Source organism: Ipomoea nil, unplaced genomic scaffold (genome assembly GCF_001879475.1).
Source record: "Ipomoea nil cultivar Tokyo-kokei standard unplaced genomic scaffold, Asagao_1.1 scaffold0099, whole genome shotgun sequence".
NCBI classification, from domain to species: domain Eukaryota; kingdom Viridiplantae; phylum Streptophyta; class Magnoliopsida; order Solanales; family Convolvulaceae; genus Ipomoea; species Ipomoea nil.
Genome location: NW_017616527.1, coordinates 402937 through 426096, shown reverse-complemented (window position 1 = coordinate 426096; position 23160 = coordinate 402937). Strand labels below are relative to the sequence as shown.

General features: G+C 42.4%; 2 protein-coding genes across 2 annotated transcripts in view; both read right to left on the bottom strand.

Annotated features, from left to right (window-relative positions):
- The window catches only part of LOC109178070 (dammarenediol II synthase-like), a 29293-nt gene extending 6572 nt beyond the window's left edge, over nucleotides 1-22721 (bottom strand). The window contains exons 1-12 of the mRNA XM_019327620.1: nucleotides 22666-22721; nucleotides 22323-22532; nucleotides 22039-22227; nucleotides 20907-20996; nucleotides 20591-20776; nucleotides 15216-15300; nucleotides 14946-15112; nucleotides 14097-14285; nucleotides 12107-12340; nucleotides 11464-11586; nucleotides 478-576; nucleotides 282-388 (exon numbers count right to left, since the gene is read on the bottom strand). Coding sequence (XP_019183165.1) covers nucleotides 282-388; nucleotides 478-576; nucleotides 11464-11586; nucleotides 12107-12340; nucleotides 14097-14285; nucleotides 14946-15112; nucleotides 15216-15300; nucleotides 20591-20776; nucleotides 20907-20996; nucleotides 22039-22227; nucleotides 22323-22523 — 1670 coding nt within the window. The 5' untranslated portion in view covers nucleotides 22524-22532; nucleotides 22666-22721. The remainder of the gene's footprint in view (nucleotides 1-281; nucleotides 389-477; nucleotides 577-11463; nucleotides 11587-12106; nucleotides 12341-14096; nucleotides 14286-14945; nucleotides 15113-15215; nucleotides 15301-20590; nucleotides 20777-20906; nucleotides 20997-22038; nucleotides 22228-22322; nucleotides 22533-22665) is intronic.
- LOC109178138 lies at nucleotides 8060-8881 on the bottom strand. The gene is made up of 2 exons (XM_019327733.1): nucleotides 8811-8881; nucleotides 8060-8732 (listed from the first exon to the last, which is right to left on the bottom strand). The coding sequence occupies exons 1-2, from the start codon at nucleotides 8856-8858 to the stop codon at nucleotides 8160-8162; spliced, it is 621 nt and encodes a 206-aa protein (XP_019183278.1). The 5' UTR covers nucleotides 8859-8881; the 3' UTR covers nucleotides 8060-8159.
- Nucleotides 22722-23160: the final 439 nt, after the last annotated feature.

Here is a 23160-nt window from a genome sequence, read left to right as displayed (position 1 = left end):
AGAAGAAACATAAAAAGTACAAAAATACCCATGTATTAAGTATAATTTTAATAGAGTTTAATTATTTAGTTGCTCCAGGTGTTAAAACTACAATATTTTTGAAGAGTTAGAAGTATATATTACAACGGTAAAAAGTTATGGAATAAAACTACTAACAAGGAACTATTGAGGGACTAAAATTGCATTTTTCCCTATAATTAGATTAGGCAGTGTATTATTATTATTATTATTATTATTATTATTATTATTATTATTATAGTTAAGAAGAATTGGGATCTTACTCTCCTTGTACAACAATATCAGCAAAGAGTTCAGAAGGGTTCAACATTTCCAGGTATGGTTGTGGAATTGGAGGCTCCCAAACAGCAAAACCACCACTCTCAGGACTCTAAATAATGGAAAGAATATGAAAATGTGTAGTGGATTTTAATTAGTCAAATTAATGAAGAATTTCATTGTTAAGGAATGAAGCCTTACTTGAAGATAAAGGCAGATATCTACAGCCTCGTACAAGCACTGAACATCCACTTTCTCTCCTGCAATTTCAGGCGACATTTGCCCAAGTAGCAACAGACACTGCACCAAATCTCACACAACTATGTTTGTCAAGGAAATTGAATTATACAGCTATTTGTGTGTCTATATATATATATATATATATAGATACCCAAGTCATCAAATCATATTTGAAAAATAAGTAAATACATATATAACATGTGAGTTTTTGTGTCTTGTGTTCTGTACCTGAAACAAATTAGTAATTGTGTCTTATGTTATAAATTTATGTGTTTATGTTGTGAAAATTCTGTGCTTATGAACATAAATTATGTACCTAAATCAGAATTAATATATATATATATATATATATATATATATATATATATATATATATATATATATATATATATATATATATATATATATATATATATATATATATATATATAACATGTATATATGTCTTGTGTTGTAATTTTTTATGTCTTGAGTTATTAAATTCTATACCTTAGGACTATAAATTCTGTACTTCATTGTTTCGATCCAAGGTCCACAGCATATGAACCCTGGTCCATGATATAAATTGCCAAGAGCTACTCGTTTGGAACTGGTAGGGAATATCCCGACCGACATAAGCTCCACCACGACCGACTTACCTTTGTCTTTCTCTTCTGATCTTTGCAGGTGGCAGGTCGGGCTTTTTCCATGGAGACCCCGGTCGGGAATGGCCGGAAGTTGCCCGAACGCTGGTGTCGACCACCGAGCGGTAGCCCTTGGACGAAAGAGCTGCCAAAAAGGACGCGAAGGGACGCGTGGCGGTTCTTTATGCTGACAGGAAGGGCACCCGGGAGGTTGACACGTGGTGGCTACGTGGAAGACATGCCGAGCGGCCGGAATCTTGTCCCCGGCACGGCGGCTATAAATACCCACAGTAGCTACAGTGTAGAGGACTTTTGGACGATCGATAGGTTGTTGTTAGAGAATCCCGACCGCACTCAGTCGGTACTCAGAGCAACCAAGTAGATTGTACTTAGGGCCTTTACCGTGATCAATAAAGATTTTACTTGCTTTAATTGGTCTCGTGTTATTTTATATTGCTTACATATAATTAGCAGTATCATTTTGGCGCCGTCCGTGGGGAACCGTGCAAGAAACCAACGTCTTGACGAGCACCCGATCACTACATCAACATGTATCCGTGGGCACACAACAATTTTGCCGACGACCAGGCGGATGCGGCGAGCTCCTCCGACCACTATGCTACCCAACAGCAGGGTCAGACGATGGATCTCAACCTCAACCTCTCACCACCGCATCCGTCAAATACATACCCGGCCGCCCAACAGCCGGTGAATTACATACAACCGGGATACCCAACACCTGGTCTGCCATACCAGCAGCAGCCGATGATGTATCCCGCCCAATATCCGTACCCGGTCCCACCTCCACCGTATGGGTACTGGCCAGGCCAACCAATGTGCTACACTTCCCCAGTTGGTTATCCACCGTATACGCCAGCTTATGCAGCTCCAGCCGCCGCCCCTCCAGTACAACCGACCGCACAAGTAGAGCCGCAGCGTCAGTCCACATCCCGGGCTCGACGCTCGGCTCATTCGTGGTTGGGGTCGGGGGGTGCTGATGCGATGGAGGCACCAGCTCAAGCCGTCCAAGCGGAGGACCCTGAAGAAGTTGCCCGAGCGATAGCTTTTGATCGTCTTCGACCGGAGATGCACCAGCGTTTGGGACCCCAAGACCCGAACCGCGGGCAAGAGGACGTACAGATGCAGGAGGCTAGCCAGGAGGCTTCATCCGGGTATAGCGGGTCTAGATCCCACCGACGGCGACGCGCTCGGGACACAGCCCAAGCCGCTCAAGCCGCCGAGCTCAACGAGACCCGAGGATTACTCTATAACCTCCAGGCGGAAGTTGCACAGCTCAGGAATGCGTATCCTACAGCACCCCCGGCCGACCGATCGACCCTACACCAGACGCCTTTCACAGCAGCGGTAATGGCTCAGCCGTACCCGCTCGACTTAAAGGTCTCGGGAGAGAAGAGTTACGACGGTCGGACAGATCCTGAGGCTCACGTGAATGATTTTTTCAGCAATATGATGTTGAAGGGCGTTTCAGACGCCGTGATGTGCAGGGCCTTCTACTCAACCCTCACCGGTCGGGCGGCAGAATGGTTCCGAACCCTGCAGCCGGGGTCAATCGACAAATTTGAGACCTTGGCGATCAAGTTTGTACGGAAGTTCATTACTTCCAAGGTGGTGAGGAAGTCCTATATGTACCTCGAAAAGGCCAAGCAGCTCGAAGGGGAAAGCTTGACCGACTTCCTTATCAAGTGGAAGGCAGCGGTCGGGGAGGTCGAGCCTATGGACGATGCAACCGCCACCCACATGCTTCACATATCTCTCCGGGCGGGACATTTGTATCAGGACTTCATCCTGCACCCCCCGACCACTTACGAGGAGGCCCTTCGGAGGGTCACAGACTATGCCAACGCCGGCGAGGCGAATGCCGTCAAGCGCTTGCAGGAGGTCGGCTCTTCGTCCCGTAAACCGGCCGGCCAGGCGGAACATCGGTCGGGAGATGGCCATCCCCGATCCCGCACCAGGCCTGGCGAGTTTACGGCCTTGAACCGATCTGCGGCGGAGGCCATGCAATACGCCCAGTCCTGCAATCTCATCAAGCTCCCCCATCCCGATCGAGACGGCCCTGACAAGAGTAAGCACTGTGCTTACCATCGATGTGCCGGGCATGACACCGAGGAGTGTACCCACTTGCGCCAATTGTTGGAAGATCTGCTGAACCAGGGAAAATTGGACAAGTGTGTGGGAAAGAGAGAAGACAGCAAGAGAAATACCGATCGGAGGGATCACAGGCGATCTCATCACCGCTCTGATCGGTCGGGTCAGGACCGAAGAGACGATCGAAGGGACGATCGTCACGATGACCGACGGGACCCCGACCCTCCGTCCGGTAGCCGCCCGTCCGGAAAACCTACCATCCACGTCATTTTTGGTGGGCTGGAAGATGCTTCCCGACCGCGGACGAATTGCCCGGTCGCAATAGTGGATTCCCGGGGAACCGGGAAGAGGCAGAAGATGGAACCCATAACCTTCACCCTTGAGGACCAACCTACCAGCGGTGATCACGGCATGGAGGCGCTCGTGGTCACGATTGACGTTAAGGGGACAGACGTCCAGAGGGTTATGGTTGACACGGGCAGCAGTGTGAACGTCCTATACTTGGACGTGTTTGAAAAGCTTGGCCTCGACAGGAAGGAGCTGACTCCGGTCGGTGTACCACTTTCAGGGTTTACCGGGGCTCTCATCTACCCCGAGGGAAAAATAACGCTCCCGGTCGAGATCGGCACGCCTCCAAAGTCGATCCGAACGGAGCTGGAATTTGTTGTGGTCAACCTCCATTGCGTCCACAACATTATCTTGGGCCGACCCGCCATTATGAAGATCGGTGGGATAATTTCTATGCCCCACCTGTGCATGAAGTTCCCCACCCCTAACGGGGTCGGCGTGGTCCGTGGCGATGTCCAGTCCGCCCGGAAGTGTTATACCCGAGCGGTCAATAGACGTGACTCCGGTCCATCTTCCCGGGTGAACACCATAGCCAAAGAGGAGGCTAAGGAACGGAAGGAGCAGCCTGAACCTTCCGAAGAAATTGAAGAAGTACCCCTGTCCGAGGACCGCCCGGACAGGAAGATAAAGATTGGCCGAGCCCTCACCCCCGAGCTCCGAGCGGAAGTTCTGGCCGTGCTCCGGGAGTATGCTGATATCTTTGCATGGGGGCCTGAAGATATGCCCGGGATCGATCGGTCGGTCATCTGTCACAAGTTGGCCGTCGATCCCGCAGCTAAGCCGGTCGTGCAGAAGACACGACACCTCTCCTCCGATCGCCGCGAATTTGTCAGAGAAGAGGTCAAAAAGATGGCGGCGATCGAGCACATCCGTCCGGTGATCTATCCCGAATGGGTGGCGAATATTGTCCTTGTTCCGAAGCCCCCAGCTTGGAGGATGTGCATTGATTTCACCGACCTCAACAAGGCCTGTCCGCTCGACCCTTATCCTCTACCGAGCATTCACCAAATGGTCGACGAGACGGCCGGGGCCGAGCTGATGAGCTTCATGGATGCCTTCAAGGGATATCACCAAATCATGATGCACCATGAAGACGAGAGCAAGACAGCCTTCGTAACCCCGGACGGGCTGTATTGCTACCGAGTGATGCCGTTCGGCCTCCGAAACGCAGGAGCGACCTATCAGAGAATGGTCAATATGCTCTTTGCCGATCTATTGGGCCGAACGATGGAGGCCTACATTGATGATATGCTGGTCAAGAGTCGGGACCGATCCGACCACACTCGGGACCTCCGGGAGTGCTTCCAGATTATGAGGAAGTACCAGTTGCGGCTGAACCCGACCAAGTGCACATTCGCGGTTCAGACCGGCAAGTTCCTCGGCTATATGATGACCAAGAGAGGAATCGAGCCTAACCCGGCCAAAGTAAAAGCGATTATGGACATGCAGCCACCTTCCACCGTTCGGGAGGTCCAGCAATTGACCGGTCGGTTGGCAGCCCTCAGCCGGTTCCTCTCCAAGCTAGCCGAGCGCGCTTTACCTTTCTTCAAGGTATTGCGGAAGGTTAATGGATTCGTCTGGGACGAAGAATGCCGAGCGGCTTTTGACGAGCTGAAGGAGTATCTCATGTCGCCAATCGTGCTCTCAAAGCCCGAGCTCGGAGAAGAGCTAGACGTGTACCTCGCCGTGTCCGATCGCGCAGTAAGCGCAGTGTTGTGCCGAACCGATCCGGAAGGGGTCCAGCGACCGGTGTACTATGTAAGCCACGCGCTACATGGTCCCGAGCTCCGGTACTCCCGGCTAGATAAGGTCGTCTATGCCTTGTACATTGCCGCGAAGAAGTTGGCTCCCTACTTCCAAGGTCGAGCAATTCGCGTGTTGACCGATCAGCCGATCGGGCCAGTCCTCCGAACTGCTTCATCGTCCGGCCGCCTAGTCAAGTGGGCGTTAATGTTGACCCAGTACGCGATCGAATACCGACCGAGACCAGCTATTAAAGGTCAAGCTCTTGCGGATTTCTTGGTCGAGTGCACCGCCCGGGATACCCGGCCTCCTGAGGTTGCGGATCCCGAGGCTGAGTGGTGGTCGCTGGCTACAGATGGGTCGAGTAGCAAGAAAGGAGCAGGAGGAGGAGTGGTGGTCACGAGCCCGGAAGGATTCAAAGTCTATTTTGCACTCATGTACCAGTTCCACCCGACCAACAACGAAGCCGAGTATGAGGCATTTGTAAATGGCTTGCAATGCGCTCGGGACTTGGGGGCTGAATACATCCGAGCCCAAACAGATTCTGCGCTCGTGGTCGGGCAAGTTCTCGGGGATTACGAAGTCAATGGTGAGCGTTTGCAGTTGTACCGAGACCTTGCCATGGAAAAGCTCGCTCAGTTCCGGGGATATACCGTCCGACACATACCCCGATTGGATAACGCCGATGCAGATATCTTATCCAAATTAGCTCAAGACGCCCCGGAACACATGTCGAAGATAGCTCGGATCTTGGTGATCCCGAGGCACAGTATTCATCGTCTACCGGTCAATCCCATCCAACCGGTAGATGACAATTGGATCACCGACCTGAAGGAGTACCTCGAGCACGGTCGACTCCCAGACGACCCACAGCGTGCTCGAAAAGCCAAGTTGAGAGCCCCGAGGTTCCAAGTCTTGGATGGTCGTCTATATCGGCGATCGTATGGAGGCCCTCTTATGCGTTGCTTGACCGCGTTCGAGGCCGAGTTAGTCATGAAGGAGCTGCACTCGGGAATCTGCTCCTCACATCAGGGAGGTCGATCCCTGGCCCGTCGTATCATGTTGATCGGGTACTATTGGCCGTCCCTCCAGCTAGACTGTGAAAAGTTAGCTCGGGAATGTGAGACATGCCAACTGTACGCCCGGATGCCTGGACGACCGGCAACCTTCTATCAACCGGTCACGACCGCAATTCCCTTCGCTAGGTGGGGGGTAGACATCTTGGGCCCCTTCCCTCAGCTTTCCGGTCGAAGAAAGTTCGTGATCGTCGCCATTGATTACTTCTCCAAGTGGATAGAAGCCGAGCCCTTAGCCACGATTACCTCTCAGCAGTGTGCTCGCTTCCTTTGGCGCAATGTGGTTTCCCGCTTTGGTGTGCCCGTGCATCTCATCAGCGACAACGGCCGCCAATTCGTAAGCCAATATTTCCAGAACTTCTTGGCCACGATCGGGACGACTCACGTCCGGTCGTCGGTGGCTTACCCTCAGGGAAACGGTCAAGTGGAGAACGCAAACCGGACGATTTTGGAAGGTCTGAAAAAGAAGTTACACTCGGCTGGTCGTAGTTGGGCCGATGAGTTGCCATATGTCTTATGGACTTATCGGACGACCCCGAGGGAAGCTACTTTGGAGACCCCTTTCGCCCTGGTTTACGGAGCTGAGGCCCGACTTCCGATCGAGGCCTGGATTCCGACCGATCGAGAGAGAACCTATAATGCGGAAGAGAACGAACACGCGATGGCCGTGGACCTTGATGGGGTCGAAGAAAAAAGAGAGCTAGCCGCTCGGCGCATAGCCGAGTATCAAAAGCGCGTCAAGAGTTCTAAGGATGTTCGGGTCAACCCTCGTTATTTTCAGGTCGGAGACTACGTCTTATGACGAAGAGAGGCCAGTCAACCTCTAGAGGGTGGAAAGCTAGCTCAGAACTGGGAAGGGCCGTACATCATCAACGCTATCATACGGCCGGGTACATACCGACTAGAGACGACGACTGGTCGGCTAATCGAGGGGACTTGGAATTCCGAGCACCTCGTTATGTTTAGGCATTAGGCCTCTTTTTGTAATCTTTGGACGAAGAGGGGGCTTGACCTGCGTGTGGGTCCCGGTCGTCGCCTGTAATTAAATTTCTAAGTTTGTAAATATTTACTGAACCGCCTGCGAGCGAGAAGAATTAATGTATATACGATCGGTGATTGTTCGACCGTTTGCATACGGTGGCCCGATCGGTTATTTTCTATATCTTCAGTGCATGCAGATCAAGTTACACCGACCGGGCGAATCTATCGACCGGTCAGATGCGCTCCACATCGGCGGACATTCGAGTCACGCCACTGATCGGGGAAGCCAGGAGCTCTCAGCATTATTCCCCGATCCGTCCAACTTCTGTCCACTATTGCACCCACTCGTGCCTCGAGCGCACAATAGTGTGGGGGCTGGGATAAGGAAGTATTTGCAGGCCCGTCGCTCGGTTACATTCCGACCGTAGAGGCTTGTCTTCAAAAATTTTTCGACAAAGGCCCGGAGATCGGGTAAACCCGATCGGTTGGCCAGATTTGACGTCGAAATATCGAACGCACGACCAGGCCATAAGGTCGTAAGGTCGAGCGTTGAGCGGATCGAGTATTGCGAGACCGGGTCTAAAGGCCAGGTGGTCGAGTGATTATGATCAGTGTGTGCAAATTGAAAGCAAGGAAACAAGAGACGAGCGACGCAAGATGGAGCAAAAAACAAATTTTATTAACAAACAAAAGCTGCCCGGTACAAATCGGGACCGGGCTCCCGATCAATGCTCCTTACAAAAAGAAGAGGAGACAGCCTAGCCTATTTTTTCGTCTCCTGAGCTCCAACAGCCGCCCCCTTCCCGCTTGAGGTGACCGCCGTTGGTGCCCCGGGCTCAGATGCCTTGGCTTTGGGGGCGAAGGGAGAGGGACCGGGATCGGCTAGGTCTGGGGGCAATGCCGAGAGAACCAGCTGAAGATCTTCCCCGTCCAGAGCCTGCTCCAACCGGGAACGGACTCGTTCAAGCATCTTCCGTTTCCCGGCCGTAAAGCCCCAGCGACCGAACGAGACGATCAGCTCTTCCTCGATCTCTGTTCCCCGGGCTGTTGTAAGGAAGGCCGAGCCCAAGTCCTTGTCTTTGAAGGCTGCCCGCGCCAGCTCGCTCGGATTCTCGAGCTGAGCCTTCAGCTCCTTGGCCTCTCCAATCGCCCGACTGGCGACCTTCTCGGCGAGGACCCGCTCCTCGTCGCCCTTCATCAGGGCCTTCTGGGTCTTCTCCAGCTCGGCTTGGAGGTCCTTAATCTCCTTCAAGCGACGGGCGGTCGTCTTCTTGTGGTGATCAGCTTCCTCGGCCAGCATGGCTCGACCTTGTAGGAGCTGGGCGGCCCGGGAAATCTGCAAAACAAAAGACGTTCGGGATTAGCCCGATCAAAAACACTTGAGCAAGAAAGCTGTTAGTTGAGAAAAGTTTACCTCGGCCAGGTCGTGGCCGATCCGCTCGGCCACTTGGGTCGGGGTCATCTTCCTCTGATCCTCCTTGGCTGGCGCGGCGTTGCCGATCCGGGCCAGCATGGACGCAGAGTCCCTTTCTCGCCCGACCGAAGGGCTCGGGCTGCGCTGCTCACGGCGGCGCTTCAGGCTGCCCACCTCGGTCGCGCCCTGGTCAGCGACCTTCTCCTTGCCCCGGGCGACCTCTACCCGGGTGACCAAGACGTCAGGCTGCTCGACGATGAAGCCCTCGCCCGTCGTCACGGTCGAGGCGCTCAGGGGTCGGGCAGAGGGAATCTCCTTTTCCACGGCCGCCTTGGTCTTTGTCTTCTTCTTCCCGCCGAGGGAGATCTTGGCGGGCGGGGGAAGGGCGGTGTCTTCATCACCAAATTCGGCCATAGCTGCAATAAAAAGAGCGAAGTTAGTTTGATCAAGAAATGAAGCTAGGTCGGGAGGAACAGCTCGAGCTAAACCTTTCTTCTTTCGTTTCGACGGCTTGGCGACCGTCACGCCCATCGGTACGGGCAGGTACTTCTCCCTTAGCTCGTACGTGGGGGCGGGAGCTTGGCGGCTGCGAGACTCTCGGCTGTCCGGAAGATGGAATACTCGTGTATTTCACTCGAGATCCGAGTGACCGTCTCCTTGAGCGCCTGAGTCACGGCCGGCACCACTTGCTTTCTGAAGTGACTGCTCCAAGTGCGATCGACCGGGAGGATCCAGGGGTCGTATTTGATGGAGAAAATTCGATTCTTCCACCCCTTGTTGTTCCCGGGCAGGCCTTTGATGGCGCACATATCTGCTCGGGATTGCAGCATCAGGAACCCGCCCCCGTAGCGTCCCGGGAGAACCTTGATCTGGTAGATGAAGTTGAACAACTCCATCGTGCACTCGGCCTCGTGCCGAGTGCATATCTGCGGGAAGCAGGCGAGGATCCGATGTGCGTTCGGGCAGATCTGAGCCGGAACGACCCGATAGTATGCTAGAAAGGCCGTCAAGAGGGCCGGGAAGGGAATGGCAATCGGGGCCATTAGGGAGTCGTAATGCATCCCGATCCACTTGCCCCGATGCCTGTCAATTACATTCCCCAGCTGCCGGCTCGTGTCGAACTCTACCCGACCCTGGAGTATTTCAGCAATCCGAGCCGCTTCGCCTTTGGTCAGCAGGCTCATTTCTTGCTCGACACTCTCGCTGTTCAAGAATTCGAGCTCGACTGCTGGTGTGGCCGGCCCGGCCGGGTCTTCTTCGGTCTGCTCGGGGGTATTTTCCCGATCACCCCCTCGAGGAGCAGCTTCCGGGTAGTCCCCAACCACCCGGGTAGGCGTTTCCCTAACGCCCTCGGTCGGAGAACCCCGCCCGCTTGACGTGGTTCTCTCTTCCTCTTCTTCGCTGGAGCTCCCCGATCCGCTGGAGCTAGAGCTCGACGTCCCGGAGGAGCTTGATGCGTTGCTATGCTCGACGACTCGCTCAGGGGCTGGCGTTGCTCGGGGGCTGGCTTCGGGAGTGCAGGACATAATGTCCACTTCCTCGTCGCTGATATACTCGACCTCCTCGTCATAATCCGCAATCGAGGCGTTTTGACTGTCAGAATCCGTCATTTCGCTCTACCTAAAGGTCGGTCGGGGTTAGTAAAGGACTTGAGTCGTCCGGGACAGTTACTTGACCTAGCAGTTCTACCTATAGTTGAAAGCGTGAAGTAAAGAGAAGGAGGGAGAGCTTACCGGATGAAGGAACTTTGCGAAAGAGAGCTTGAAATTTGTTTGCTCGATCGCCTTGCTGAGATGCTCTGCTCGGGATTCTTAGAGGATACCGACTGAAGCAAAAGACTGAGGAAAGTTCAAATGAGGGCCTCAAGGGCCTATTTATAGGAGGACATTTAGGCGGGAAAGTCGTCCACTTGCGCGACACGACCCGCGCTGATTCCGAGGCAACGGTTGCAGTCGCAGAGGCCAGCAGTGGCCGACACGTGGCGAAGAAGGAATGACAGCTGGCCGGTCGGTTTAGCGGCCGATGGTTGGGTTTCTTCATCCCGTCCCGTTTTTTCCCGACTGATCAAAAAGGCCCGGGCTGGGGGGCTTTTGGTAGGGAATATCCCGACCGACATAAGCTCCACCACGACCGACTTGCCTTTGTCTTTCTCTTCTGATCTTTGCAGGTGGCAGGTCGGGCTTTTTCCATGGAGACCCCGGTCGGGAATGGCCGGAAGTTGCCCGAACGCTGGTGTCGACCACCGAGCGGTAGCCCTTGGACGAAAGAGCTGCCAAAAAGGACGCGAAGGGACGCGTGGCGGTTCTTTATGCTGACAGGAAGGGCACCCGGGAGGTTGACACGTGGTGGCTACGTGGAAGACATGCCGAGCGGCCGGAATCTTGTCCCCGGCACGGCGGCTATAAATACCCACAGTAGCTACAGTGTAGAGGACTTTTGAACGATCGATAGGTTGTTGTTAGAGAATCCCGACCGCACTCAGTCGGTACTCAGAGCAACCAAGTAGATTGTACTTAGGGCCTTTACCGTGATCAATAAAGATTTTACTTGCTTTAATTGGTCTCGTGTTATTTTATATTGCTTACATATAATTAGCAGTATCAGGAACCATCAATTATTTACATACGTTTCAGCATGCAAATTAAACTACTACCTTAATGGCTTCCGCTGTGCAGTCAGAAACAACCCAACCATGATCCTGATCAGAGAATGCCCAAGCCCCTTTCGAGAAATGGCGGTACATACTTTTGAAGTCTCCTTTTGGATTTTCTTTGATCTGCATATTAATATTATTGTTGTTGTTGCTACACCATATTCAAATAATAAGCTCTAGTTTAGTGTTAAAGTTTGGTGAAGAATTAGAGAATTGAGTGCGTGTCATATTTCAAAACAATTGCTAGCTATACCATGGACCAGCATCTATCTTGTATTATGGAGTCTGGTCTAAAAATTTGCAGTTGACATATTATGTACCTACAATTAACAGTTTATGTGTCTTGTAAATAAATTAAAAGCACATACCATATTAACTACATACACATAAACTGTTAACTGCAAGTACACAATATGTTAACTACATACACAATCATATTATATTATTCTATATACCATGTTTCACACAGTTGTGTTTGTCATTAATAAAAAAATACATTTTTTATATACAAAAGGTGCATTATTTGTATATTGAAAGTACATTATTTGAAAAGTACATAATGTACCTTAGCTTTAATATATTAAAAATATACGGAGGATCTTTTATTCCTAGTCTATAAAAAAGTTTATCATTTTCAACACACCTGTGATTGTTTGAGATAGAAATGGGCCTTCTTTAGGCAGTCTCCATATTCTTCAACCATGCCACTAGAAATCAGGGCTTGAGTGGCAAATGTGGCATCCCAATTCTGACTCCCAAAAGTCTGCATTGTCATTCCGTCTTCCGCAAGCCATAAGAAATCGGGAACCCTCGCCAAATGGTACTTCAACTCATCGCAGTTTGGATCCTCAGCCCACCAACACATCATTTGCAAACTCTACACCGATTTAATATGTGAAATATAACTAAAATTTGAAGCATTTTGTCATTTTGATTCCTTTTTTTTACAAGAAAAATATATATAGGGGAAGTGAGTTTAGGATCACTCATTTGGAATGGCAAAAAAGTGACATCACAATACATAGTAGTTTATGATTATTATTTAGCCTTTAAGTTAATAGTAAAGTGGTGATTTTGATTTCTAGAGTTTTAACCAAAAATGAATTTGATTTCTGGAGTTTTAACCAAACAGAGACTATTTAATTTCACACATCAAATTTGTCACTCCATTAAAAATTTTACAGCATATTTTGTTTATGAAATAATATTCTTGGAAATGGACTCCAAACGCCCCCACTGTACACAAGGAAGCATCGGAACCCCCCTCATTCTGACTTCTCAATGGAGAGGGAGGAAATTTCACCACTACGACTAGTTGAAGTACCCATGTGGGCTTTTTTTTTTGTATGTCGCGCTACTGACTCTATTAGATAGACCTCCACTGAGACTCGATCTCATGACCTCTCCACATGGAAGAAGTCACTACATGCCATCTGAGCACAAGGTGCTTGACACCATTTTTCTTTATTAATTAGCTTATTTCTTTTGTCAAGACTTCAATAATGGAGGGCATTACGTATCTAATTTAATTGGTCAAAGTACCTATGAAGTCCCTGTACTGTAGTGTTTTGTTCAATTTAGTCCTTGTACCTTTATTCTGTTCAATTTAGTCCCTCTACTTTAAAAAGTGGTAAAACTAAGGACAATTGTCTAAATCTCATTACGAACATGGTTGTAATTATTTATTTTGGACATACTAATTTAATATATTGGTGGTAAAAATGATAGATTTTAAATATTTATAAAGTAATATATGAGTAGGAATATAAATATCATCAGTGCCACGTAACCTAAGTTAACGATAATATTAACATCGTTAACTATTGTCCTTAATTGCACTACTTTTGAAAGTACAGGGACTAAATTGAACAAAATAAAAGTATAAGGACTAAATTGAACAAAACGCTATAGTACAGGGACCTCGTAGGTACTTTAACCAATTTAATTTCATTATTACTTTCAAAATTTGAGGTTTACATGTTTTTGTTTAATTAGTTGATTAATTAATTGATAACTTATTGTATGTTTTTATTATTTATTTACACTTTTAGGATTTAAATTTGCTAGGTTCAATGATTAGCTTTGAAATTTACAAAAATTAATAATGATTCTTTATTTCGCGATATTGTTTTCATCTTCATCCTTTAAATTTTGAAATATATGTTCAATTAATCAGTAAAATGAATACCGATTTACTATTATATATATTTTGTGTTATGTGCAAATTTCGAAAGTAATATTTGACAACCTTAACAATCGTATTCAAGTAATTATATATTTCATATATTATTGCATATAGTATAAATAAAAATAATTATCAATAATAATCGGCACAATTATGTATGGTATATATAATCATATTGTATGGTTAGTTATTCCCAAATTTTCAATTTTTTTTTATTATAATACCAAGCAATAAAATAAAATTCTTATTCTATTCTATTCCATGACAAGGAGCAGCATTCTTAATTATTTCCTTGAGAATCCATTATGTGAATCAAAATGTTGTTAAGAACTAAATCTATACTTGAATAATTAATAGACTAAATTTATCACAAGTAAAGAACTAAAAGTGATTTTTTGTTTTTTTCCGTTACTATATTATTTGTATGTTTTATTGGGTGTATCCTAACCTTTTCAATTGCACCAATGGTAATGTATCTGCTCTCTTCAGCTCCATAGCGCATGTGCATGATTACTTTTCTCATCGCCATTTCTCTAATTTTGTTGAACGGCCAACGCCTCATGATGGGCTCAGTGCAATATTGGAGGGCGTTCCACAACACATCTTGGATAAAAGTATGAGGGTAGTAGGTGTCCTCCTGCATTTATTCAAGTTGTTTGTATGGAAGCTAGCTTAGTCAATAATATATATATATATATATATATATATATATATATATATATATATATATATATATATATATATATATATATATATATATATAATTCAAAAAATAAATCCTTTTTTTTTTAAATGAGTTAATACAATTTAGAATCCTTCAAGTATATTGGTTTCGTCACGTTTAGCCCTATACTTTCAAATTCACCATCCTAGGTCATTCGACTTTAAAATTGTTATCATATGTGATTCAAGTTAACCACTCATGGTCCTTCTAGGAGGACCGCAACTGATTAAAGAAAGTTAAAAGACCATGGCTGGTTAACTTAGACTACGGATGGTAACAATTTGAAAGTTGAAAGACAATATGTTGTCAATTTGAAAGTTTAAGACTAAACTTGACAAAACTACTATACTCGGAGAACCCCAGATGGTATTAAGTCTTTAAAAATTAAGGGACTACATTTCAAATTAAGAAATAATTAAGGGAGAAATTAAATAATGTGATTATCCCTTAAAAATATTGTAAAGAATGTTTTATTAAAAAAAAATAATAAAGCATTTTAGTATTACATAATAATTAATTAAACATAATACTTCATGTAACGTATATAACTAGAGTTGTATATATGTGGCTAACCTTACAACAAGCCATGCGAGTATTGTTCCAATCTATCTGATCATATGGTTTGACATGAATTTCATTTCTTATTGAGAGAACAAGATTTGTGAGCGGTCCATGATATCTTTTAGCATACAAGTATGACATTGGCATGTACGTTGTCCGACAATAGTTCCACATTTTTGCTGAATTATAATGAGAAATAATATTATTATAACTATGATGATATTAAGTACTATAATATTATTTTCACTTTTAAATTAAAAGATTTAGTACTCCAATTATTACCTGGATGGAATGGAAAATGGGAAGGGAAAAGCCAAAATTCTGGTGGGATTGGGTTACACCCATCCCATTCATACACTCCGAGCACCTATACAAATTGTTTAAAGATTAGATGAAATTATAATATCTTTGAATAATTGAAATAAAATTATTAGTTTACTTCAAATGTCTAAATGGCAAAGACTCTGTTCGCTAGAGCTTATTTTAGAACTTATAACTTATTTTAAGTTACAAATAAGCGATAACCTCTGTTTGTTAAAACATAAAGAGTTTAAAATAATAGCTTATTTTGAAACGCTATCCCAAGTAGCGTTTCAAAATAAACTCCTTGCTTTTAAACTTTTTTTCCATTATTTTATCTTTATTAATTTACAAAAAATGACATCATCTACCACTCATTAATCAAAATCGTAATATCTTAATTTAACATTTTGTCTTTTTATACTTATAAGTTAATTCAGCAGTTAATTTTACCAAACACTTTAATTTCAATTAGTTAACTTATTAACTAATAAATTTTCAACTTTCAGTTAGGCGTGTCAAACAGAGCCTTAATTACTTTTAGGAAAGCAGTAATATTGGTGACATTTAGAGCAGTAGTGTTGATAAGATCATAAGAAGAATGACAATGGGTTAAGAGTGATCTATCTATCACTCCAACTAAATTCTTAATTACTTCTTTTAATTGAAGTTTCTAAAATGTGCAGTTAAGATAACACAAAACTCTATTCTCACCACGCAATCCTCTCAAACGAGGCCTTAGGTTATGAACACGGCAAATTATGGTCCACACAATGTCACAATTGTGTGGACCATGAATATCAAGTACATTTTTAATATATTAAAAGTACATTATTTTTGTACTGAAAATTCAGTATATAAAATAATATATCCTTAGTATATTAAAAATATATTTTTAAAACATGTACCCTACATATATAAATAATTTACCCTTAATATATTAAAAATGTACTTTTTATATATGGTCCACACAATTCTGCGGGCCATGATCCATGTAATAATAATTGTATTGTGGACAACTTGTGCGGTATTACCATCCTAATTGGAATGTACGTAACGGATATATATATATATATATATATATATATATATATATATATATATATATATATATATATATATATATGAAAAAGTTCAAATGCGGCGGCGTCTTCCCATGCGGTGGTGCGGCGGAACTTCAGAATACACCAATAGTGTTAACAATATGCACCAACAGTGTAAGAAAACACACCACAATGAAATTCAATAAAACTTTAAAAAATACACAACAGACTCAAAAAATACACCATATAACTCACCACCCCCAATGGTGTATTTTCGAACACTGTATGGTGTTTTTACTCACACCTAATGGTCTGTTTTTGGTATGCGTACCTAATTTGTTTATGTTTTTTTATGGTGTATTTTCCTAACGTTGATGGTGTATATTTATTGAACTATTGGGGATGCCGCACCGCCGTACCGTAAGACACCGCCGTACCTGAACTCGCATATATATATATATATATATATATATATATATATATATATATATATATATATATATATATATATATATATATATATATATATATATATATATATATATATATATATATATATATATATATACACATATACATATATATATATATATAGATATACATATGTGTATATATATATATATATATATATATATATATATATATATATAGGGAAGGGTTCAGGTGCGGGTATAGCTTCCCGTGCGATTGTGCGGCTAGATCTGAGCCGTTGATCAAATCTATATCAACGGCTCAAATCAATGAAAAAAAAAAACGCCTGTCTGGAAGAAAGAAGCATAAGCTAAAAATGGCGCACCTTAAGTGTTAGATCTTAAGAACAAACTCACGCACATTAAGTACAAAACTCACGCACTTTAAGCACAACCTCATGTACATTAAGCACAAAACCCACGCACTTTAATTATTAACTCACAGACCTTAAGTTTCAACAACTACTAGCATTAAGCACAAACTCACGCACATTAAGTACAAAACCCACGCACATTAAGCACAACCTTACGCACATTAAGCTCAAAACCCACGCACTTTAAGTATTAACTTACAAACCTTAAGTTTCAACAACTACTGCCATTAATCACTAACCTCACACACATTAATCACAAACCCTACACACATTGAGCACAAACTCCACTCACATTAAGAACAAATCTCACACACCTTAAGCACAAAAGCCCACACTTTAAGTTTTAACAACTACTCACAAAGCACAACCCCACGCATATTAAGCACAAAACTCACGCACCTTACGCACAAGACTCACGCATCTTATATTCAAAACTCAAGCACATTAATCACAGAACCGCTCACCTTAATTTTGACCTAGATGCAAAAATTACAAAATTACCACTGCGTTTTTTTTTTTTTTTTAAATTAATCCTGGACGTTGATTTAAGCGAGATGAATGACCAAGATTAAACCGCACAACCGCACCTGGGGTATGTGTGTGTGTGTACAGGGGTTCCTGTGCGGTTGAGGGTGACAGGTGCGGTTGTGCGGTGAAAGGAGAACTATTGATTTTTCTTAAATCAACGTTTAAATTACCAAAATTAAATAAAAAAAATGCGGTTGCATTTTGATAATTTTTCACATTTAGTTCAAGTGTAAGGTGCATGATTTTTGTGAGTAAGGTGCGTGAGTTTTGTATATAAGGTGCGTGAGTTTGTGCTTAAGGTGCGTGAGATTTGTGCTTAAGGTGCGTGTGGTTGTGTACTTAATGCTAGAAGTTGTTGAAACTTAAGGTGTGCGAGTTTTATGCTTAAGGTGCGTGTGTTTTGTGTTTAAGGTGCGCGAGTTTTGTACATAAGGTGCGTGAGTTTTGTACTTAAGGTGCGTGAATTTTGTGTTTAAGGTGTGTGGATTTGTGCTTAATGTGAGTAGTTACTGAAACATAGGCGCGTGAGTTTCCTTCTTAATGTGCACTGTTTTCATCTTAAGGTGCGTGATTTGTATGTTTAAAAGTGCATTAGTTATGTGAAGCTTAAAGTGAACCATTTTTAAAATCTTAGGTGTGTGATTTGTGTTCTTAAGGTACTTTGTTATGTGCTTAAGGTGTGTGGTTGGTGTTCTTAAGGTGCGTGATTTGTGTTCTTAAGGTGTTTTGTTTGTGTGTTTAATGTGTGTCCAACTGCACGGGAAGCTACTCCCGCACCTGATATATATATATATATATATATATATATGTATATATATATATATATACATATATATACATATATATATATATATATATATATATATATATATATATATATATATATATATATATATATAATACCATAGTGCTCAAAAATATATATACATATACATATATTACGTATGTCATGGTATATCATGTGGTGACCACATGATTCAAATCTACTATAATTCCTAATTCAGATTTGCTAAACTAACACGTATTTGTCAAATTCTTAAATCCTTTTAAGATATAGCAAACTCTCAAATGAAATTCGTCAGACAAAGTCATGAATTTAACATGAAACTCCACGAAAAACTCTCAAATACAATATCATCATCAGAGTCAAAATCAGGAATTTGACATGAAACTGTTATTAATATAATTTGGATTTTGATAAAGTTTGAACAAAAAAATTATTGCAAAAACTTGTATGAGACCGTCTCACGGATTCTTATCCGTGAGACGGGTCGGGTTGTAGATAATTGGGTATATATGTAATTATCACAATTTTAACTATAAGTGATACAATATTTATCATTATTACTAACAATCAATTTGTACCTTAAATAGTATCACAATTTCACATATAAGTATTACAATATCTATCATAAGTAACGATTTATTCACTACTGAAAATTTTTGGAATTTCCGACCTCCTGAAAGTGATCTTAAATCAAGTCGAAAGCCTTGTTCCAACCACTTTTGGTATCCGGAAAAACCTTTGTTGCTATTTCCGACCACTTTTTAATTTTAACTTGATTTATGATCACTTTTAGGTGGTCGGAAATTCCATAATTTCCAGCAGTGATTTTTAATTCAAATTGATGTTAAATTTTCTACAATAAGTATTACAATTTCTATCATAAGTAATATTTCACATATAAGTATTACGGAGTACAATATTTACATTTGAATTACACTTTGTAATCACAATTCCAGTTATAAGTATTACAATATTTATCATTAGTAACAATCATTTTACCCCAAATAGTATCACAATTTCAAATATAAATATTACAAAATCTATTATAAGTAAATATTTATTTATTTCAAATTGGTATTAAATTTTCTGTAATCAGTATTATATATGATTTCTATTAGGGGTGGGGGTTTCGGAATTCGGTTCAGTATTTTCGGTTTCAGTATTTAAAAAACAAAAAAAAAAAATACCATTCGATTTTAACATTATAGTTCGATTCGGTTTCGGTTCGGTTCGAAAAAGTTTGATTTCGGTTCAGTTTAAGAACCCCAATTTTTAACATTTCCTAATTTTCTAAACACATACACTACCAAACAATACATATCCACATAGTCCAAATTCAAAGTCTAAACATTATATAACAAAAAAGCAATTCAAAGTTCGAACACACTACTAAATACTAATTAGTAATTACCAAACATCAGTTGGCTTTTTTGCCCAATTGATTCTTCGGTTGGTTCACTTAGAATGTTTTGCTGACAAGATGAAAATTTAGAGAACAAGTGTCAAATACTGTATAGTTAATATTTGGACTCAATCCGTCATTGCTTGGCAAAATATATTGCTAGTGCACTGGAAATCAAAATTAGAATGATGTTAAAGCACATTAATTTTATATAAATATGAAACTAAGAAAAATATTGAATATTGTAAGAATAACTCAAGTTAGAGATAATTGTGAGGCAAAAAACAATTGCGCCAAACAGCAAAAGTGCAAAGTAAAAAACAAGCCATAAAGAAATCATATTTAAGAGATATACCAGTAAGAATATATAAGAGTGGAACGGCGGATCGAAGCACGCGACAAAGGACTTGGATTTACTTCTTTTTTATATTATTATTATTATTATTATTATATTTTTATTTTTTTTCAAAAAAATAAAAAAATAAAATCAAACGCTACTTCGGTACGGTTTGATTTTTACCGAACCGTTCCATATACAAGAATTCATTACCGCTTAGTTGTTCGGTATATTACCGAACCGAAATAGTTCGGTTCGATTCTATTCGGTATGATTCAAAAAAATCGAACCGAATTGTCCACTTCAAATTTCTATGATAAGTAACAAATAATTATCCTAGATTCGAGCGATTTCACCGATCTCACATAAGTTTGATTCAATTATATTCCTAATTAGATACCGTAAGTATGACATACCGAGAGATAAATCTTTCCCCAAGAAGGAATTGCAGTGGCACCACCATGTTGAAGAATCCAGTTGCGACCCCTAGCAATGGCATCATCAGCTTCTTCTCCAAGCAAACGCAAGGCCACATAGTTAAGTGCTGACCCAATCATGGTACTATGTCCATCAATGTAGAGTCCCCATCCACCATCTTCATTCTATCGTACAACAACATAAGAAAATTAACTAAAATAAAATCACAAAATATAAAATATTGATCCACTAGTAATTAATTAGATAATTATATTGTTCATACGAGTCTAAAATTTATTTTACATAATTACATACTTGATGATTGTAGAGATATCGAACCAATTCTTTCTTGTGCTCTGAAGTCAGAATCATATCGATCGATCCACTTATGTACAATGCAATCATCTGCAAATGTTTTCATTTTTTGGTTTTTCATTATTTAATGAAACAGTTCAGACTCCACACCCCACCGTCCCATTAATGATAATTATTAGTCCACACGGGTTAGCATACTTGTTCAGTAAACAGTATTTACAGCAAGAGATCAAGGTTCGAAATTTGACTGCGATAGTATGAGAATTATGTCCAAAGTGGACTGGATAGATTCTTTGTGTGCACCACTATTTGGTCTTGTCTGCTAAGCCACTAAGTTATAGTAGTTTACAACCTCCCAAATGTTTTATCATGACGAGGTGTGGGGGCCCTTGGGATACTGTATAATGAAACACTCCAGACTCCACACCCCACCGTCCCATTAATGATAATTATTTGCCCGTACGAGCTTAACTCACTGGTTCAGTATGTAAGCAGTATTTGGGATAGTGTAAGGATTATGCCCGGATCATTATTTTATGGACCATGGTCCACACAGTTATGTGGACCACAAATAAAAAGTACATTATTTTTTTGTCAGACCATGAGGTGTCCTGAGTAAGCCCTAATTGTAGGAGACACCTTTAAGCTCTTACAATACTCAAATTAATCCTCATTCGCACTGGCCCGGCCCAATTAAGGAGCAAAGTGCTGGCCAAATTTTTTTTTTTTTTTTGAGAAGGGCGAACTCCCAAACTCTCTCTTAAGGGATGAGAGTGCACGACCACTCACGCCAACCAAGCTAGTTTAAAAAGTACAATATTTATGTACATAAGGTACATTATTTGAATACTGAAAATACATTATTTTGTATACTATCAAATAATGTATATTTACTACACAAATAATATACTAAACCTTGTATTCATGTTCCACATAGCTATGTAGACTATAATCCATCATCAAAATGGGCATATTGTTTGTGGGCATAGGTATTTGGCTTTGTCTATTCAGTCACTAAATTATAGTGATTTACAACCTCTCAATGTTTTGTTCGGGGGATGTGAAAGCCAGGGCATTCAACATTTTTGGGCAACAAAAAGTGATAATTATTAGATAGAAAAGTAAAAGATACCAAGGGAGGAGTGAAAAACAGAGGGCCAGAATTCTCAGCTGGCCAGTGTCCATCTTTGGCTTGAAGGGCACAGTTCAACCGGACCGCTTTCCTAACCGCGGTTGTGATCGCCTCGTAGTTCACTTCTTCTTCCTCTCTTAGTCTTACTGGGGGAATGCTCAACACATCAACCTCACTTTCTTTGATCATCTGTACACAATATTCAATCAATAATCAATACAATTACGGAGTATATATTAACTAACCTCTTTCTAATAATCAAATTAAAGTTGAAAATTAAATACCTGCATTCTCATGAACAAATCACCGCAGGTATGGGGACCTTTCTGCCGTTGTTTAGTGAACCCTTTGCGAGCTTTTTCAAAGGCTTCTTGTTCTTCCGGCGTCCCGGCGTTAGGGTCGTACTCCCATATTTGTCTGCCGGCGTAGTTGTTGGTACTGTATATGTACGGCCCGCCACCTTCGCCAATCTTAAGCTTCCACATTTTTCTGATCTGTGTAGTAATGTCATATTAATGTCAGTTTAAACAATTAATATTAAGATCGAAGCTTCCTTATTAGGTAATTAGTTGAGAGATGGCAGAGAAAGAAAAGAAAATTGTATTAAGATATATATAGAATTCGTACATTCACAGAGAAAGGGAGAGGGAGGGAGAGCTTAGAAGAGTAGGATGTGATGAGTAGCTAAGAACAAGGTGGTTATAATGATGGAGAACACAGGTATTTATATAGCACCACATGCTTCCAAATTAAAGATACTGAGAGCTAGGGCAAAATGGTAAACCTTTTACAAACCCAAAAAAGGATTCAGGATGATCTAATTTCTGTTATTATATTGGTCTGAGTAGGCCAAAAGTCTAGGAAGAGTAAATAAACTTTTAAACACTTTTTTAAAGTTAAAAACATATAACACGAGTTATATATATATATATATATAATAATTAAGAGTGTAGATGTGCATCAAAATCCACAAATACGGATTATTTATGTTCTTGACCAAGAACGGGTTGATATTACATTTCAAACAAAAATAGTAGTAGATTAGAATTACCTCGTATTGTAAAATCAATTACAACACCTATTGAACAACTAAGGAGATCAGAACGACAAAGGAAAATGTCA

What these genes read in the sequence shown, in the direction of transcription:
- LOC109178138 (XM_019327733.1), bottom strand. Translation starts at nt 8,858, where the DNA reads ATGACCCCGACCCAAGTGGCCGAGCGGATCGGCCACGACCTGGCCGAG. An exon ending in TCGGCCACGACCTGGCCGAG is followed by an intron (nt 8,733 to 8,810) that starts GTAAACTTTTCT and finishes TTTGTTTTGCAG; the next exon opens with ATTTCCCGGGCCGCCCAGCT.